The sequence below is a fragment of the Lactuca serriola genome, chromosome 3 (assembly GCF_051521515.1).
Source record: "Lactuca serriola cultivar US96UC23 chromosome 3, Lser_US96UC23_V15, whole genome shotgun sequence".
In the NCBI taxonomy this organism is placed as follows: Eukaryota; Viridiplantae; Streptophyta; class Magnoliopsida; order Asterales; family Asteraceae; genus Lactuca; species Lactuca serriola.
The window spans coordinates 73,996,962-74,018,556 of NC_136410.1; the positions used below are offsets into that span (position 1 = coordinate 73,996,962).

Genomic DNA, 21,595 nt, shown 5'->3' on the forward strand with positions numbered 1-21,595 from the left:
TATGTGCGCATGTTTGAGCAGTTGTAGAGGGTATTCCATCCTAGTAGGATGATAGGGCCCTAGTACCTAGTTATGTGGACCGTTATGTGATTATCTGATAAGTGCACATGTTTTTTAGTATGTGGGCATTCCAACCCGATGGTTGTGGGCCAGGAGTATTCCATCCAGGTAGGATGATTGGACTCATAGTATGTTGGCATTCCAACCCAATGGTTGTGGGCCAGGAGTATCCCATCCCGGTAGGATGATTGGACTCGTAGTAGGTTGGCATTCCAACCCGATGGTTGAGGGTCTGGCGTATTCCATCCTGGGGCATGATTGGACCCATAGTAGTGGTTTTTGTATGTGTGGGTGTCCGGGCATTCCAACCCGATGGTTGTGGGCCGAGAGTATTCCATCCTGGTAGGATGATTGGACTCATATTATGTTGGCATTCCAACCGGATGGTTGATTGGACCCATTGTATGTTGTTCATTGTTGTATGTGTATGGGTATTTTGGGGGAACTCACTAAGCTTTCGAGTTTATGGTTTCAGTTTATTGTTTTAGGTACATCAGGTGATCGTGGCAAGGCAAAGGCGTGATCGTACCGCTCCTCATATTTCATGATTTTGTGATTTGGTTCTGGGGATACTCTGATGTTTAAAAATGTTTTGAAAACAAGTTGTATTAACTTAATGGTTTTTGAATGGATTAAAATGTTTTAAATTGGTTGAAATTTTATGGATGTTACAAGTTGGTATCAAAGCCTTGGTTTGAGTGAATTGGAGGAACATTCGTGTGACTCCAGTCTCAAATCAAGGGAAAGATTTTTAAAATGGTTTTCAAAATAAGTAAAGGAGGATGTAGAGGGTACGATTAGCCGGAGCCAGTAAGTAGACCCCAAAATACCATGCAAGTTATTTGATTATGTGATATGTTAGAACAACATGCTAGTACTAGGCTAGGGATCTTCATGAATTGCATGATAGAATTGCCTGATTATGTGATGCCTGCTAGCCTAGGGTTTTCCTTATGTGAGATACTCAGTATTCCTCTAGGAGTGAGGATTGAGCGCTTGCTATGTGTGTATATGTCTAGGGCGTTGTGGTGATACTTGAGACAAATATGGGTAGGTGTGGAAGGTAGTATGTGCACGTACTACTGAAAGCACAGAACCCATACGCGTATCAAGGAAGTCACAACCCCTTGGGGTGTTGGTTAGCAGATAGTTCCCAGGCTGTTATGAGGCGTATCTAAGGATCTTTTTGGGTGTTGTAGTATGGCAATTACAAGACGCTTCGGGGAGGATCCGGTTCAGAGGGTGATCAGGATGGATCTGTACTACCCGAGGTCATTGGTCAGATGAGGACAGATGAGTTGGATGCTAGGATTCGTGATATCCTACATGATGAGGTTGCTGCTATGTTCCGAGCTGAGTTTCCAGAGTTGTTTGGGTCGATCAAGACCGCCATGGTTGAGTACTTCGATGAGCGCTATGCAGCTCTTGCAGAGACGGCTGCCGCAACAACTGTAGCAGCGGCAGGAGGAGGAGCCGGTCGGGGCTTTCAGTATTGGGACTTCGATAATACGAAGCCCCCTACTTTCGATGGGGTTCAGGATCCGAACGTTTCTATGAGATGGTTGTCAGACGTGGAGGGATGTTTGTTCACGTGTTCATGCCCTGCTGATCAGAGGGTAAGGTGTGCTCTGAACCTGTTGAGGCTCAGGGCAAAGGATTGGTGGAGGTTGACTACGAGATCATATTCTGATGCGCAGCGAGCTGCGGTTACTTGGGATCAGTTCTGGGACATGTTCAGTACTCGTTATGTTCCACGAGTTGAGTGGGAGAGATTGGCTCAGGAGTTTCTGGAGTTGAAGCAGGATTCTGAGTCGGTGATGGAGATCACCAGGATGTTTACGGAGAGGATGATGTTTTGCCCGAGTTTGCTTCGGAGAAGGCTCATATGACCCGATATCTGAGCATGCTCAAGACAGATATTTGATAGTTCGTGTCTACGCAGAGATGTGATACTTTGTTGGAGTTGCAGGAGGCCGCCAAGCGACACAAGTTAGAGATCGAGCTCCAGTTGAGAGAGCAGAGACAAGCCCCGGTGCAGTCGCAGCCTGCGCCAAAACGGTTGAGGGTCGCTGATTATCGACAAGGAGGTCAGAGGAGTCGCAGTTGTGGGAAGTGCGACAAGGTGCACGAGGGAAATTGTCGTTCTTCTTCTGGGTGCCACAGGTGTGACAAGGAGGGCCTCATAGCCAGGGACTGCAGGCAGCAGGCTCCAGCTGTCGGAGTTCGATTTTGTTATCATTGTGATCAGGTGGGCCATATGAAGGCCCAGTGTGCTCTACTGGCTGCCAGGCCAGTGCAGGCCCTAGCACCAGCTACTTTGAGACTTATTGATGGGGGTCAAGGTCGAGCAGAGCCTCCAAAGGCTCCAGTGCGTGCCTATCAGCTTGTGACCGAGGAGATCGGGACAACACCAGAGATGACAGCCGATATGTCTTTTCTTTTATTGAGAGTTTATAGAGGGGTAGTATCCGGTGATGCATTCAAGAGAAGGAGAGGTCATGATCCAGAGATTCGGAGTCATCAGCAAGATTCTCGGATCCCTTGAAGTTCGTTGTCTCGGATTGGACGATTGGGTCGCGTACCGGCGTCGCCGCCAGTAGACATTAGTTAGTGTTCTAAGTGGGGGAGAATTGAAAATTCTCGGTGGGGCGTTGTTTTGAAGGATGTTGCCGACGCAGTTTGGAGGTCGGTTCGGGAGTGGTGCAATGAGGCGGTCCAATTATGGTAAGAACCCTGCTTGTATTGTGGATCTTAGGGCTGAGCATGAGTCGGTTTGGGTCAGTTTTGCCCTAAAACCGAACCCAAACCGATGACCATCGGTTTCTAAAAATTTGAACCCTAACCGACCCTAAACCCATGGGTTCGGTTTTATGGATTATCGGTTTCCAAATCGGGTTTTTGGTTTCGGTTTTTGAACTAAACCAAACCTAAAACTGTTTTTCTATCATTTCGTATCCTCATTTTTATAGAAGTGAAGATGGCTTCTACTTTGATCCCTCAAGCGATGTGGGACAAAGCTAATAGCTGAATAAACCTGAAGAGGATGTATGTTTAGCTTATGTAGGCGAGCATATGTAGCAAAGTTTCGATCATGTGTCGATGTGGGATAGGATTATATAGCTGCGAAAATAAAAGAAGTAAAATTTTGGCCACAGGTTTCGAACTTGAAACCTTCAGAAACACACGCAAGAGCGTTACCCGCCTCAACCAGCTCATCCTTTTGACATTACTTCTATAAACATATTTATATTTGTATATAAATTATATATTTTTACAAATAGTATATATAATCGGTTCGGTTCGGTTTCTATCGGTTTTACCAAACCCAAAAACCCAACCCAAACCGAAATTTTCGGTTTTCAAAAAATATAAACCCAAACCGTCGGTTTATGCTTCGGTTTCGGTTTTTCGGTTTCGGTTTTGCCGATTTTTGTCGGTTTTTCGGTTTCCGGATTCGGTTTTCCTCACCCCTAGTGGATCTTTGAGCGAGCAGTGTGGATACTGCTATGCTATAGCAATCAGTGGGATTGTTCCCAAGTGTCGAAAATGATGAGGGGCATGCGGAAGACTCTTTCCCTGAAAATACTAAAAAAATATAATTTTAGTAAAAAAATAATAAAAAGTATTCGACTTCTCTCCACTCTTAAATTGGTAACAAGACGACAAAAATAGAATACTGATGATTACGAAGGCAAAAGAAATCTGGTGGTTCGACCACTGCGTACGTCACACCCCACATGGAATGCTGACCTGTAAACGGTGGTAACACGTCGCCAGTCTTCTTTCATCGGCTCATCCACTGAATCATACATTTCACAGTTTCACACTAGGCCGCCATGTTGACGAGCTAATCGGTAAATTGTTGACTCTTGACTACCCACCACCACAGTGGGTCCCAATACGCGACCCCACAACGCGATGAAAGTAATGAGAACACCAACAGATTCATGACAATTAACAAGATTGGAAATTAAACTATGAAACCCATGAATGTTTCTCCACAATTTCCCTAAAAAGAGACCTTTATCAACTTTCGATAGTTTCTAGTTCCCAAATCAAGAAAACTTTCTATTTTCGCTTCTGGGTTTTTGTTTTTCTTTCATCCTTTTTCGAATTCAAGGAAGAAAATGGTGGGTGTGTCTGCAATGGGAGTATTGGTTCTCATCTTGCTGTCACTGTGCTGTTTGATTTCTGGAAAACCTGCGGAATTTTCAGAGATAAGTCAACTTCTGGAGTTGAAGAACGCCATTGTTGACCATCATAACATGCTCTCAACCTGGAAATCTTCAAACCCAAATCACTGTTCTTGGTTTGGAATCACGTGCAATTCACATGGAAGGGTTTCTGAGTTGAGGATACCAGGAGGTAATTTTGTTCATTCTGGTTCTTGTTTGAGTAGTAAATATTCTGATCTTGCATTGCATGGTTCTGGGATTGTGAGGGATGGTTCTGGGATTGTGAGGGATTGTTCTTCGTTAAAGAAAGGGAGATTTTTAGGTGGGAAACTGTCAAATGTAATTGGGAAATTTTCAGAGCTTAGGGTTCTATCGTTTCCATTTAATGAATTTAGGGGTGAATTACCTAATGGGGTCTGGGGGTTAAAGAAACTTGAAGTGATTGACATCGAAGGGAATTCGATTACTGCAAATTTATCTACAATCAATTTCAACAACTTGAAGAATTTGCAAGTTTTTAATCTAGGGTTTAACAAATTATTTGGAGAAATCCCTAAATCTCTCTCAGAATGTGAAGCTTTAAGCTTCTTAAATCTTGCTGGAAACCAAATCGAAGGGTATGTCCCTGATTTTCTTGGTAACTTTGTGAAGTTAAAAGGGATTAATCTGTCATCAAATCAATTTATGGGATCATTACCAGATGAATTCTGGAATAATTGTCATGTTCTTGAGCATGTTGATTTTTCCGGTAACTTCTTGACAGGTAAAATCCCTAAAAGTTTTGGAAATTGCAGCAATCTGAGAACAATGTTACTCTTTTCAAATGGATTTTCTGGTGTTCTTCCTTTCGAGCTTACAAACCTTCAAATGCTTGAAGTTCTAGATGTTTCCAGAAACAGAATCAGTGGAATTCTTGATGAAAAGCTTCCTGTTCGTTGTATGCAAGTGTTTGATATTAGCAGAAATCTCATGTTTGGATCCATTCCTGATTTCATCAACCCTTGTCATCTAAACATTTCGCGACACTCTGATCCTGTCGCTAAATATCTCTCCCACCTCACTCATAAAACCCGAGTAGAAACCCATCTTCCTTTTTCCCGATTTACCCCTGCCATGATCCATGATTTCAGTGACAATAATTTCACAGGTCCAATCCCATTGCTTCCTATGATATCAAGAACAGAGAAGAAGATCGATTATGCATTTCTAGCAGGTGGAAACAAGCTCTCGAGTGGATTATTTCGTGAAAATCCGTTTAAAAACTGTCATAATTTAAACAGGCTTTTCATAAATGTGAGCAACAACATCATATCCGATAGAATTCCATCCAATGTTGGTGTAAATTGGGAATGTTTGAAGTTCTTGGATGCATCAAAGAATCAAATCGCAGGTGAAATCCCTAAAAGTCTTGTTAATCTCAGAAATTTAACAGCTCTTCTTCTCAACAACAACAAGTTATCCGGCGAAATTCCTTCGGGTTTTTTGAAAATTAAGTTCAATTTTTCATTCAATAACTTATCTGGATCAATAACAATGGATCGAAATTCCATAAACTGTAAAAATTTCATTGGAAACCCATTACTCCATCGTTGCCAGCTCATTAGTTTGTCATCAGTCCCACCACAAGAACCATTGGCATTGGGTTTGGAGTCACTAAACAGTACGGTTTCATCAAATTCAAATCAAGGGAAAAAGGGTACAAATTATTTTGAGCTAATTTTGATTATAGTTCCATCTGTAATCATCATCATTCTCGTTGCTCTCGTTCTCATATATCTTTACCAGAAGAAAAAAAAACCCACCTCAGAGGTCGCCGGAATCTCACTCCCACCACTCCGATCTCCTCCTCCTCCTCCACGTTCTCCTCGCCATTGTCAACAACCAGTTGTCGTTTTCAAAGAGATAGGGGTACAATTGACATTAGACAAAGTCGTAGAAGCAACCGGAAACTTCACTTCAAGAAACTGTATCGGGTCGGGTGGTTTCGGGTCGACTTACCGGGCCGAAATATCTCCGGGAACCATCGTGGCTGTAAAAAGACTCACAGTTGAAATGTGTCAAGGGGTCCCACAATTCAATGCTGAAATCCGAAGTCTCGGAAGAATCCGACACCCAAATCTCGTGACTTTAATCGGATATTACGCAAGCCCATCCGAAATGTTCCTAATTTACAATTATCTCCCTGGAGGAAACTTAGAAAAATTCATCCGGGAAAGACCGGCCCACGCCCTCGGATGGAATGTAATTCATAAAATCGCCCTCGGAATCGCAAACGCGCTTTCCTTTCTTCACGATCAATGTAAACCGCGAATACTACACCGTGATGTGAAGCCGAGTAATATCTTATTAGACGAAGAGTTCAATGCGTATTTATCGGATTTCGGGTTGGCCCGTTTGTTAGATGATTTTGAGACACATGTCACCACGGGAGTGGCTGGGACTTTCGGTTACGTGGCGCCGGAATACGCGCTGACGTGTCGGGCATCGGAAAAAGCTGATGTGTACAGCTATGGAGTGATGTTGCTTGAGTTGATTTCTGATAAGAGAGCTTTGGATTCGTCTTTTTCGAGTCAGGAGAACGGTTACACGATTGTCTCGTGGGCGTGGATGCTCCGGCGAGAGGGGCGGCCGGAGGAGGTTTTCACCACCGGATTGTGGGAAGCGGGCCCGGAGGATGTTCTTCTTGAGTTGCTTCATTTGGGTTTGGTTTGTACCGGAGATTCTGTCACAGGGAGACCTACAATGAGACAAGTTGTTCGGAAATTGAAGCAAATTCAACCTGTTTGATTCTTCCGCTTCTTGAACGTTTGGCATGTAAATACTTTGAATTTTGAGGAGTAAAGTTATAATGTTAGTCGTTAGATTATAATAATACATATAATTGAATCTTGAAGTCAAAATCTGAGTAATGAAAGTCAACATTAATTTACTGTGTTTTTGTAAAATCGAGAAATCATAATGACGTATGAGTATGTATGATAATAAAGAAACAAAATCCAGCAATCTGTTTGCGACACCATCAAGAAGTGTAATCTTGGGCTTTGCCGTCCGCCGATAGAAACCCTCCAAATCTGCTTTGTCTTAATCTCCACCATTCATTCTTTTCGACTTATAAAACTATCATCCGCCATAGCTGGATACCCTCATAGCTTTAAAGAACTCAAACAAGACTGTGTCTTTACAAGTCCATTTCAATGGCGGGAAGGTTTGCTCGAACAGACACTAACAGGAGTCTTGAGACATTGCTGGATCTGGACAAATCATCAAACAAAACGAAGAAGATGATGGGCAAGCTTCCGACCCGGAAAATGGAGGCGGGTCATGGGTTGGAGTTCAGTAACCTTTCGTATAGTGTGATGAAGAAACAGAAAAAAGATGGGGTGTGGATCACTAAAGAAGCTTACCTTTTGAATGATTTATCTGGTCAAGCCATGCGAGGTGAAATTATGGCCATCATGGGCCCTAGTGGAGCAGGAAAATCGACGTTTTTGGATGCGTTGGCTGGCCGGATTGCTCAAGGTAGTCTCGAAGGGTCCGTCCATATCGATGGCAAGCCGGTAGGTACCTTTAAACATCATGGTCTGATTTGATTTGTCAGTGTCCCACGTTAGCTAGACACACAGATAGATACACAAGATATATATGTTGGAGTCTACCCTAATGTTTAATTTGGTTTAGGTAACTGCGAGCTACATGAAGATGATATCATCATATGTTATGCAAGACGATCAACTCTTTGCTATGTTGACGGTTTTCGAGACGCTCATGTTTGCAGCTGAAGTTCGTCTTCCGCCTTCTTTATCACGGGCTGAAAAGAAAAACCGAGTGGTTGAGCTTCTCGACCAATTGGGCTTAACCGTATGAATCTTTAATCTTTATACCAATTTGGCCCAAAACAAAATTTTGTTTGTCTTTTGAAAAAAGAATTACGATTTTGATGAATGCAGAGCACTGCCCATACGTATATCGGTAATGAAGGGAGGAGAGGCGTTTCCGGTGGCGAGAGGCGGCGGGTTTCAATCGGAGTTGACATAATTCACAAACCGTCACTTTTGTTTTTAGATGAACCGACATCCGGTCTCGATTCAACTAGCGCGTTCAGTGTTGTTGAAAAAGTGAAAGATATTGCCCGTAGTGGCAGCATTGTTCTTATGACAATCCATCAACCTTCATTTAGAATCCAAATGCTTCTCGACCGAATCACGGTTCTCGCAAGGTATACAATCTTCAATTTGATTCACAAAATCGATTTTATTTCAATTGAAATTGAATTGATTTTTATCATTTCAGAGGGAAGTTGATATATTTAGGGAGCCCGAATGGCCTATCCGCACATCTTGAGGGATTCGAGCGACCCGTCCCGGAAAACGAAAACAATATTGAGTATCTTTTGGATGTGATTAAGGAGTATGACGAATCCACTATTGGGCTCGACCCGCTCGTGTTCTACCAACGAGACGGGCTCAAGCCCGATCAAGTAGCCCAAACTCCGGTCCCAAAAACGCCGAGAACACCTCGAACACCATACGGGAAAACTCCACAAAACCAAAAACACATCCCACTACGTAGCATGAATATTCCGAGTGGCAATACTACCCCTCGTGGTAATTCCACCACATTTGACTATCATGAAAACGAGTCCGATGACGAGTTTGACAATTCCCGAGAGCGTAAAGCTGCACATACGCCAATGAGCATGGTAGGCGGAGCGTATCATCCACGTTTAGCTTCACAGTTCTACAAAGATTTTTCAGTCTGGTTGTACCACGGTGTGAAAGGTACTCCACACCGTGCACCATCATGGACCCCAGCTAGGGGTACACCTACACCTGGCCATAGCCACAGCCAGATGACATCAGTATCTTCGAGCCTAAACCGCCGTCTCCCCACCAAGGCTACACCGATTTTCAGCCCGTCTTCCGATTCTTACGTATCATATGAAAACGTGTTAGAACCGGAGGTCCTTGATGAACCGGACCTCGGGTCCAAATTTGCAAACCCGTGGTTACGTGAAGTCATGGTTCTCTCATGGCGAACCGCGCTAAATGTCATTCGTACCCCTGAACTATTTCTTTCACGTGAGATCGTTCTAACTGTTATGGGTCTCATCTTAGCTTCGCTTTTTGAAAACCTAAGCCATTATGACTTCAAAACAATCAATCGTCTTCTCAACTTCTACATCTTTGCGGTTTGTCTGGTTTTCTTTTCATCAAACGACGCAGTCCCAACTTTCATCCAAGAACGATTCATATTCATCCGTGAGACTTCCCACAACGCTTATCGTGCATCCTCGTATGTCATCTCTTCCCTAATCGTTTACCTCCCGTTTTTCGCTATCCAAGGGTTCACCTTCGCAGCCATCACCCAGTTCATCCTCCGGCTAAATAGTAACTTGTTCCACTTTTGGGTTATTCTTTACTCATCGCTCATCACCACAAACGCTTACGTGATGCTCGTGAGTGCTCTAGTTCCGAGTTACATCACCGGCTACGCGGTGGTCATAGCCACCACTGCTCTGTTTTTCTTGACTTGTGGGTTCTTCTTGAAGGCCTCTCACATCCCCCCTTACTGGATCTGGCTGCACTATATATCTGCGATCAAGTACCCTTTTGAGGCGTTGTTGGTGAACGAGTTTAAAGGCAACCGATGTTACACCGGAAACTTCTCCGAGTTATCGCCGGGTCCTCTTGGCGAAGTGAAGATAAGCCAGGCTCATAAGAACGACCCCACAAAGCAAGGGATTGATTGTTTGTTGATTGGAGAAGACGTGTTGAAATCGATGGATATAAAACTAGAGAACGTGTGGTATGATATTGGGATTTTGTTGGCTTGGGGAGTTTTGTATCGTCTGTTGTTCTATGTCGTTCTGAGATTTTATTCCAAGAACGAAAGAAAATGATCGAGTGTTTTTTTTTTTTTTAATGTTCGAGAGCTTCGTGTATCTTAACACGTTCAAGAACCCGTCATTGTTAAATTCAAGCTCGAGCTCAAGTTTGATGGTCGTAAGCTAAAATCAAACTCGATTAGATTGCTAAATGAAAGTTCTTGTGTAAGCTTGAAAAAAGATGGGTTAAGAAATGTCTATTAATATTGTACTCCATAAAACAAGTTCAGTTAGAAAGTTTGAATATATCAATGAAAATTGTTGATTAAAGTTTGATCAAAAAGTTTTGAAACATATATACGACTCAAGTTGGTCAAGAAGAATTCGATTTAAGATTGTAGAACTCGGGTTCGTATCTTTATATATTCCTGAGTAGTGTGCAACAAATTAAAGGTGAATTTCAATGCTTGTGTTTGAGTTTAATGTTTACTAGAGAGTATAGATTGGCTTAGCATCTTAGATTATTTTCAAACTAAAACAGTCTAATCTATATTTGGATTCTAATTTTAGCTTATCTGTTTCCTTGTTAGAAACATTTTCGGTCTCAAATAATCTCACTGGATTCCTCTAAAACTCATTTCCCTCATTGATAATCATATCAATAATAACATGTTTAACAAATTATTTAAGCAATGCATTATTATTCAATTTCAAGTTAGTAGGAAAAGAACTTTCAGTTAGCAAATGCAAAACCTTTAGTCTCCAAAACCTTACATTTGCTAATTGTAGGTTTTGTGTATACTATTTTGAAGCTGAATAATAATGCAAAATGCTTAAAGAATTTGCTGACTCTATTGATATAATTATTAATGGGAAAAAATAGTCTTAAAATGCTTATTGCGGATGGCTTTTAAGATTGAAAATGTTTTAATAACAAAAATATGAAAATTGAAATTAAATTCTAAGCATAGACCGGAGTTTAGAACCTGTTTTTCCTGTTTAATTATAAAAAAACAATACAATGCTAAGTAACATATATCATTGTTTCTCATATGCTACTATTTCATAACATCCTACAAATAGATTTTGATATGTATTTTTTTTAACAACAATTACACACAACTATCTTCCTCTTCGTTTACAAAAAAATATATGTTTTTTTTTTTGGATTTTAACATTGAAAAATATTAAAAACACCATAAACAATGAAAGACGGGAAATCATCAGCCAAACCCAAAAATTGGTACAAATGAAAAACTTTTTCAATTGTAAGTTTTTTTCGAAAAATAAAATGAGTATTTAAAAAAATGTTTGAGGTTTTTTTCCGAGAAAAATATGTAAAAATGGAAAGATTACCGGTAAACCTCCTAAATGAGTCAAATTCAAATAAAAATTAAGAGTTTTTTTAAAATAAAAAATTAGTTTTGATTTAAATAGAAAAAATTTAAAAACATATATAAACTCTCTTATTTAATTATTTCGTCATTGAGTTAAATTTCTAACAATTTTTGAATAAAACTTAATACTCTAGCCAAAATGTTTACAAGAATCAACACAATATTGTCTCCAATCCAATCGACCTTTATAACACTCATCAAATTAAGAAATACGTAGTCATTTATAAAGAAATATCCTAATAAAGTGTGGAAGCCACAAACTCATACATAACGCAATTAACAATACTCTTACTACAATCATCAAAAGCCAATATCTTATTTAAACATCAGCATCCAATTGCTACTTCTATTAATCCATACAACTACAAGTCTTCATAAAATATCCTTTTATCTCACGATACATGTTACTTCAAACATTTTTTAATCGAGAGAAACATCATAAAAAGTGTTAGGCCTAAAGGCCCTAAACAAAGATAGTGAGTAATATATGAGTAATATACAAATCATACGCTATAGGTTGGAAAATCAGGTTTTTCCGGTTTGAACATACTTTGTGAACCTCATACATTTTCAAAATAGATAAATGGTAACATATTTGTGATCTTATGATATATTTGTTTCGGTATACTAAACGTCCATAATAACAACATTCAGGTTGATAAAAAATTAATCATCAAAGTTTGGTGTATGATTGAAGCGGTTGGAGAAGATGTTAAATGACTTTTTAGCTATCGTACATAGACGTGTGACAGAAATAAAAGTGTTTATATAAAGATAAGGTTTGTAAGTTTGTAAGACTTATAAGCCTTTATATAAATATAAGTTTCTTAAGTTTGTAAGACTTATAACATCAATAGTTTGATTTTTTTTTACCAAAATCTTTCTTTTTCGTATCTGAAATTAACATGTTTTCAATTTTTTGAACTCCATTAAACAAAATTTAACAACTAACATTTTTAGTTATGTTTGAGTCATTAAGATCATTAAGGAGGTGTTTGTTTTAGCTTATCAACGACATATTTTTCGAGCTTATTTTTTATAAGTTCATTTTTTTGGCTTCTTTTTCAACTTATGAGCTTATAATGACTTACGCTAAGAAAATAAGTCAAGCTCATGGAAAAAAAAAGCTAAAAAAAAATGAACTTAAAAAATAAGACCTTAATAAGCTAAAAAAAACACCCCTAAATACAAATTATTTGCAACTATTTTAAACCATTGAAATGCATTGAACTCCGACACAACGAACCATTATATATATATATATATATATATATATATATATAACTCTCTTATCAAAATTTATGACGGTGAAATATTATTTTAAAGTTAAATGATAACAGTCCAAGTGGAAAAACAAAGTTTCTCTCTCTCTCTCTCTCTCTCTCTCTCTATATATATATATATATATATATATATATATATATATATAGATAGATAGATAGATAGATAGATAGAAGTAGGTTCAATGGAAAATGAACAATAGGGCAACATATGCTGGAACCAATAATCAAGTGACACGTGTCCATTTCTTTATTCATAAGCAATGTATTATGGAAGTTATTTATGTAGTTATTCCAAAGTGATGTGTTGTCATGCTTTCATTGGTTCCAACATGTGTTGCCCTAATTGTTTATTTTCCATATAACCTTCCCTATATATATATATATATATATATATATATATATATATATATATATATATATATATATATATATATATATATATATATATATAATAATTAAAACTTTGTAGTAAAACTCATAATTATTAATCAATTATTTTGCAATAATTATTAATTAAACATGATTTTGTAGGATTTTTAATATAGAAATACAATTAATTGTAGGTAATCATAACCGAAACTTATTCAAGACGAATTTAAATGTCACCTAAAAACCATAGATCAAATAAATAATTGTCTAACTTATTATTAACATCAATACTTTTTAAAAAATAAAAAATAATGAGAAAATGACAAGTGTCATTTTATAAAGTACTTGAAAAGAAAACATAAATTATAAGAAAATATCAAGTGACATTAATAACTATTATTTTATTAGTATAAGATGATATATATATATATATATATATATATATATATATATATATATATAGGGTTAAGTTAATATGTTTCTTACTTTCTTATATTTATTATGTGTTAAAATGCACCAATAAGAATTTAGTAAAATTAAATAATTATTTAATTAAATAAAAATAGATATTAAATGATTTTTTGTAGTTGTATGTATATTAAATAATATCTATAATTATAATTATCTTTTTATGGAAACTAATTAAATTTGTCATTAATGTCAACAATAACATTATTTCAGAATGAATTCGCATCTAAGTTTTATTTATAGTTCGTGTTTTGTTTCAGCACTAACTCACTTAAAATACAATAAAGTTGCATGGAATATGAAAAACGAGAGTATATTCTAGTAGAATACACTCTTATTCGACTAGAATACACTCTCAATCTTCTAGATACAAATTCATTCTGAAAGAATATTACTGTTGACATTAATAACGAATTTAATTAGTTTCCATAAAAAAAATTATAAGTATGAATATCATTTAATTAACATATAATTATGGAAATCATTTAATATCTATCTTTATTTGATTAAATTATAATTTAATTTTTACTAAATTATCATTGGTGCATTATAGCACACAATAGATGTGAGAAACATTTGAACACACACACACACACACACACACACACACACATATATATATATATATATATATATATATATATATATATATGAATTATAAAGGTAGCATTTTTCCTTTGATTACATTCATTTGAAACTCTCATGCGTTTTTTTCTTTCACCATATTCATTTGCAACTCTCGTGACTTTTCAATTTCTTCCTAATAATTGTTATAAGTTGGTTAATAAGATTAAATAAATAGCAAACATAAAGTGTAATCATATACAAACTAAATTTCAATATTAAAAGAATATTTTTACTTCTACTTATAAAGTTATGTTTTTTAACTTTTAACATATTATACTTAATTTATTAGTTGTAATATGTTGTTGTGTGTAAACCATTATTGTTTTAAAGCTACAATTTTTGAACAATTTATATAAAATATTTAAATTATAAACTTAAATATAACATTACAGGATCAACTTAAATATAACTTTTAGTTTAACTTAAACAACACAAATAATATTTTGTAAACAATTAAAAGTGATAAATTGTAGTGTCTTTCTAAGAATGATTATAAATTGGTTAATAAGATTAAGATGTTGTTGTATGTAAACCATTATCAATTTAATTTTTAACAGATTATATTTAATTTATTAGATTAAGATGTTGTTGTATGTAAACCATTATCAATTTAAAGCTATAACTTTTGAATAGTTTGGACAAAATACTTAAATTGTTAATTTAAATATAACATTACAGTGTTAACTTAAATATAAATTTTAGTTCCACTTAAAAAACTCAATGAATATTTTGTGAATAGTTAAAAGTGATAAATTATAGTGCTAAATGCCAAAACTGAATTATAATCTCAATTTAACTAAAATATTTCCTAAAAATATTTGTATAATCATTAAAAGTTTTAAAATAAGTAGCTTAAAATAACTTACAATAACAATAGTTAAATATAACTCTATATAAATGATTATATTGTTACCTTTAAAATCAAAAAAGAGTGTTTGATGTTTTAAATAATCATAATGATAGAAATTAAAACGTTAAACAAATAAATTTTAAAAAACTAATTAACAATAACAACTATAAATAATATTAAACCATATATTATATTTAATTTTATTAATGAGTAACTCGCGGGTAGAAGTCATTCAAACGGTTGAAATTTTGAAGTTGTAATAGATGTATATATTATCATATAATTCAAAATAATCAATATATTATATCAATTTAGTATACGAATTATTATATCAAATTTAACAACAACGTTATTGTTATATTTTAAAAAACATATATTTGTATAGATTTCAACTATAGAAGTGTTTATGCGCAATGCGCGGGCATTCACCTAGTATATATATATATATATATATATATATATATATATATAGAGAGAGAGAGAGAGAGAGAGAGAGATGTAGTGTCCGAGAACAATTTCAAGAACATGTCATATACCGCATATAAATATAATGTTTTTTACGAAGTTTTTACTATGATGTTATTTAAAGGTTTTGCAATGTTTTAATTTAACAATGATTTATGAGATGACACTTACTTGGAAACTTCTTCATTGAAAATACAAATGCATACCACTTAGGATCGGTTGATGTAAGTGATTTTTATACATTTAGAGGGTGTTTTGTTAGGAAAAAAAAGGTGTTTATAGTTTATTGTTTATCCCTACCGCTATAAGCTAAGTTTAACGTCTCGTTCCCGAGTTTAACAAAAGAAAAGAAGAGAAAAGAAAAGAAAGTCATGAGAGAAAAAAAGAGAAAGGAAAGGAAAACAAAATTTTCTTTCATGTTCCTGAGTTGGAGAGAAGTAGAAGGAAAATGAATCATTTTGTTCTTTCTTTCTAAATCCTCCCAAATCGGAAGGAAAGTTAGGAGGAAAAGTGATCATCTCATTTTCCTCCACTTCCCTCATTTAATGAAACCCGAGAACACCAATCTCTTTTATTTTCTTCTCATTTCCACTGATTTCATTTCCTTTCTCTCGTTAAATTGAACCCGGGAACGAGGTGTAAGTGTTTGGATAGGAAACACTAAAAATCAGCTTATTGTGGTGGAGATAAGCTAAATAAGCTAATTTTAATAAGCATCCCCCATTGTTTTGTAACAACCCAAAAATACGACCCAAAAAATTTCATTTTTATAATATAACCAAAACCATAATCTGAGTGTCATATCATAAAAACCATAAGTGATGTATCCCAACCATAATAAAAACAACACTGTGCGGAAACTGTATCATATCCATGTCATATAAAAATCAAAAACTAATCAACTCCCAGGCTAAAAGCTGAAGTTGTGGTGTGTGCGATGCCATCATCCCGAGCTCTTCCCTCTGCTAGCGGAAGTACCTGAAACCAAAACTAAAACTGTAAGCACGAAGCTTAGTGAGCTTCCCCCAAACTACCACATACCATACAATACACATAAGCACATACTGGGCCTTGCCCACTGCATCAGACCGAAGTCTGGAACTAGCTGCATCGGACCGAAGTCCGGAACTGACTGGGACCTTGTCCCCTGCATCGGACCAGAGTCCGGAACGAACTGCATCGGACCGAAGTCCGGAACTAACTGCATCGGACCGAAATCCGGAACTAACTGCATCGGACCGAAGTCCGGAACTAACTGCATCGGACCGAAGTCCGGAACTGACTGATCATGGCATAGCATAAAACATAACAACTATTATAAACACATAAACTGCATACTGCATCGGAACAGAGTCCGGAACACATAACACAAACATGCTTGAATCACAAAGACATCAAGCACTCTAGCTACTGCATTAGACCGGAGTCCGGAACTACTGATAATTAAACGGCCGACATAGTGGCCGTAGACCCGTTCCTACTGAAAGGAAACTCACCTCGTGAACTGGCTGCTGAGTGAATAGCTCTGAGGGCTAACTGCTGCTGCTTCGGTATCTCCCCGGCTGCAAGTCCATAAATACACTCAATCAAATACTAAACACTGCACTGGGTAAAATGACTCTTTTACCCTTGGTCAAAGTCAACTATTGGTCAAGGTCAACTCTCAGTCAAAGTCAACCCACAGTTGACCTGACTCGCCGAGTTGGGCCGCCAACTCGCCGAGTCCTTATTCTCACTCCTCGACTCTACTCGCTGCTACTCGTCGAGTATGGCATCGACTCGACGAGTACTCTCCTGATCCAAGAATTCAGACAATCTTCATCCGACTCGTCGAGTCCTATGAACAACTCAACGAGTTGTTCTTGAGCTTAAGAGATTGCCTTGGACTCGCCGAGTTGTATGAACAACTCGCCGAGTCCCTCCATTACTGAGTCTACCCTCAAACTCGCTGAGTCCACTCTACTACTCACTGGTCCCACTCGACACCGCTAAAAAGGAAGAAATCGGGGACTCGCGACTAGACTCGCCGAGTCGTTCTTCCGACTCGCCGAGTCACCGCCATGCAACTATTCTACACTCGATTTTGCTCGAATCCAATACATCCAAATGATAGATCTGAGTCCAATAAGCTGATTTACCACGTAAAGTTTCCAACTTTACGTGTACAAACGCATGAACAAGGGAATAAAGGCTAAAAGATGCTTAAAAGGGGTAGATCTAGGGTTAATATGCAAAATAGCTCCATAAAGGCAATAGATCTGGGCTCTACAACTCCTAAAGGAACAGATCTAAGGTTATCTCGGCATAAGAGAGCTTCCATATCAACATAAAGCTTTGAGAAAGGCATTAACAAGATCTAGAAAGGGTTTTAAGGCATAAAAGAGAGGGAAAACTGAAGAATACCTCAAAGAGCTCTTGCTTTCCCTTGAATCTCTGTTCTGGAATCCTTCTCCTTGCTCCTTTCTTCTTCTCCTTCTTCAAGCCTTCACAAATGCACACAAGATCACTAAAACAAACACTCAAGATCGAATTAGGGTTTTCTCACAGCTTCAGAGGGTGAAGGAGGCGAGATTGGGGGCTATAAGGTGGCTTAAATAGTGGGCAACCCGGGGATTTAGGGTTTCTCCCAGACGGACAGACTCGCCGAGTCCAGAATATGGACTTGCCGAGTCGCCAGCTAATCACGTGCTTGAAATCCCGAACCTACTCGGCGAGTCAGGCTATGAACTCGCCGAGTCCCTCTTGCAAAACTTCAAAATAAATACCAAGAAATTATCATACCGGAGACGGGTCGTTACAATTCTCCCCCACTTATCTCAGACTTCGCCCTCGAAGTCTGCTACGGCTGAATCTGCAAATATCTCTGGGTAGTGCTCCCTCATCTCCTCCTCCGCCTCCCACGTCCACTCAGACCCCTTCCGGTGCTGCCACTGCACCTTCACTAACTGGATTTCCTTGTTCCTCAAGGTCTTGGTCTTCCGGTCTAGAATCGCGACCGGTCTCTCAATATAATTCAGGCTGCTATCAACCTGAATATCCTCTAGGGGAACGACTGCTGACTCATCCACCAAACACTTCCTCAACTGAGACACATGGAAAGTGTTGTGGATCTGACTAAGCTCCTCAGGAAGATCTAACCGATAAGCAACCCGACCCACCCGGGCCAAAACCCTGAAAGGACCAATAAATCTGGGGCCCAACTTGCCCCTCTTCCGGAACCTGATGACACCCTTCCAAGGTGAGACCTTCAGAATGACCATATCCCCCACCTAGAACTCCAAGTCCGAACGCCTCCTATCGGCGTAGCTTTTCTGCCGACTCTGAGCAGTCTGCAGTCTACTACGGACCTGCTGGATCAACTCAGTCGTCTTGAGCACCACCTCCGTGCTCCCGATGACCCGCTGACCAACCTCGCCCCAACAAATCGGGGTCCTACACTTCCTCCCATACAGCATCTCAAAGGGAGGTCGATCAATGCTCGCATGATAACTGTTGTTATACGAAAATTCCGCCAGCGGAAGATACGTATCCCAACTGCCACCGAAATCAAGAACACATGCCCTAAGCATATCCTCGAGAGTCTGAATCGTCCTCTCGCTCTGCCCGTCTGTCTGAGGGTGGAAAGCGGTGTTGAAAAGGAGACGAGTACCCATCTCGTCGTGAAACCGCTTCCAGAATCTGGATGTGAAACGGACATCTCGGTCTGACACCACCGATACCGACACTCCATGACGTGCCACAATCTCTCGTACATAGATATCGGCTATCTTCTCCGCCGATATACTCTCCTGGATCGGGATAAAATGGGCACTCTTCGTCAACCGATCCACTACTACCCATATCGAATCCACTCCTCGTGCGGTCCTGGGAAGCTTGGTGACAAAATCCATGGTGATGTCCTCCCATTTCCACACGGGAATGTCTAGCGGCTGCATCTTGCCGTGAGGCCTCTGGTGCTCCGCCTTGACCTTCCGGCAGGTCAGGCATCTCTCAACATACCAGGCGACGTCCCGCTTCATGCAGGGCCACCAATAATCAGATCGAAGATCTCGATACATCTTCGTCGCCCCCGGGTGGATAGAAAACCGAGACTTATGAGCCTCATCCATCAACACTTGCCGTACTCCACCCCAGTACGGTACCCACACTCTCCCGCGAAGCGTCAGCAAACCACGACTATCATAATCAAACGAGGCTACTCGGCCCACGATCCTCTCACACTTCTGTCTCTCCTCCTTGAGGCCCTCCACCTGAGCCTCCTTGATCCGCTCCAACAACGGAGTGATCACTGTCATCCTCAAACATAAATCTCTGATAGGGGCCGCCGACACCTTGCAGCTTAGGGCGTCGGCCACCACGTTGGCCTTCCCTGGATGGTAAAGGATCTCACAATCGTAATCCTTTAGCACATCCAACCACCTCCTCTGCCTCATGTTCAGACTCGGCTGATCCATAAGGTACCTCAAACTCTTGTGATCCGTGTAAATAGTACAACGGACCCCATAGAGGTAATGCCTCCAAATCTTGAGGGCAAACACAACTGCCCCCAGCTCCAAATCATGGGTAGGATAATTAGCCTCGTGAGGCTTCAACTGTCTCGAGGCATAAGCTATCACATGGCCTCGCTGCATCAAAACTGCTCCCATACCTGTGATCGAGGCATCACAGTAGACTACGAAGTCCTCTACTCCCTCTGGCAAGGTAAGGATCGGAGCCTCGCACAATCTCTGCCTGAGGGTCTCAAACGCTGACTGCTGCTCAGTACCCCAACGAAATACCACTGACTTCCTGGTCAGTCGGGTGAGCGGCACTGCTATCTTGGAGAAATCCTGAATAAATCTCCGATAATACCCTGCCAACCCTAGGAAGCTCCGAATCTCAGATGGAGACTTCGGGACCTCCCACTGCATCACGGCCTCTATCTTGGCCGGATCTACCAAAATACCCTTCTGGTTGACGAGGTGACCAAGGAACTGCACCTCGCGCAACCAGAACTCACATTTGGAGAACTTTGCGAAAATTCTCTCCCTCCTCGAAGCCTCCAGCACCTCCCGCAGGTGCTCCTCGTGCTGCTCCTACGTCTTGGAATATACCAAGATATCATCTATGAACACTATCACTGACCGATCCAGCATCGGTCTACACACGCGGTTCATGAGATCCATGAACGCGGCTGGAGCATTGGTGAGCCCAAATGGCATCACCACAAACTCATAATGACCATACCTGGTCCTGAAAGCAGTCTTCTGTACATCCTCATCTCTAACCCGCATCTGATGATAACCGGAGCGTAGATCGATCGTGGAGAACCAAGACGCTCCCTGAAGCTGATCAAACAAATCATCTATCCTCGGAAGTGGGTAACGGTTCTTCACCGTTACCTTATTCAACTCCCGATAATCTATACACATACGGTGCGACCCATCCTTCTTCCTCACAAACAGGATCGGCGCTCCCCAAGGCGAACTGCTCGGCCGAATGAAACCCTTGTCTAACAGCTCCTGCAGCTGTATAGACAACTCCTGCATCTCAGGGGGAGCTAGTCGATACGGTGCTTTGGCTATCGGAGTCGCACCAGGAATTAGGTCGATCCTGAACTCGACCTGTCTCTCAGGAGGTATCCCCGACAAATCCTCGGGAAACACGTCCGGGTAGTCTCGAACAATGGGAACATCATCAATTGTCGCCTTGCCCTTCTCCCGGGCATCCAAAACGTAAGCTACAAAACCGGCGCAACCCTGCTGAACATAGCGCCTCGCCCTTGCGGCGGAACAAAAGGTCGGTCCCCGCTGTGGCCTCTCGCCCTGAATCACTAACTCTCCCCCACTGGGAGTGCGGACCCTCACTAGCTGAAGCTCACAATCAATCACCGCCCCATTGGGGCTTAGCCAATCCATGCCCACAATAACCTTATTCCCTCGCAGGGGAATAGGTACCAGGTCCACTGAAAACTGCTCATCAAATAACTGAAGAGAACACCCTCTATGCACTCTGTCGACCCTCACGGTCCTATCATCTGCTATCTCAACCTCTAATGGACAATCCAGCTCCCCTGGAGCTCTACTAAATCTCTTGCT

At 39.7% G+C, this 21,595-nt stretch overlaps 2 protein-coding genes across 2 annotated transcripts; both read left to right on the plus strand.

Annotated features, from left to right (window-relative positions):
• Positions 1-3,981: 3,981 nt before the first annotated feature.
• On the plus strand, positions 3,982-7,135 carry LOC145092630 (LRR receptor-like serine/threonine-protein kinase RPK2). Its single transcript, XM_079030589.1, has one exon. The coding sequence runs from the start codon at positions 4,188-4,190 to the stop codon at positions 7,020-7,022; it is 2,835 nt and encodes a 944-aa protein (XP_078886715.1). The 5' UTR covers positions 3,982-4,187; the 3' UTR covers positions 7,023-7,135.
• Positions 7,136-7,263: 128 nt separating this feature from the next.
• LOC145092631 (ABC transporter G family member STR-like) lies at positions 7,264-10,372 on the plus strand. The gene is made up of 4 exons (XM_079030590.1): positions 7,264-7,792; positions 7,914-8,093; positions 8,183-8,451; positions 8,526-10,372. The coding sequence occupies exons 1-4, from the start codon at positions 7,430-7,432 to the stop codon at positions 10,132-10,134; spliced, it is 2,421 nt and encodes an 806-aa protein (XP_078886716.1). The 5' UTR covers positions 7,264-7,429; the 3' UTR covers positions 10,135-10,372.
• Positions 10,373-21,595: the final 11,223 nt, after the last annotated feature.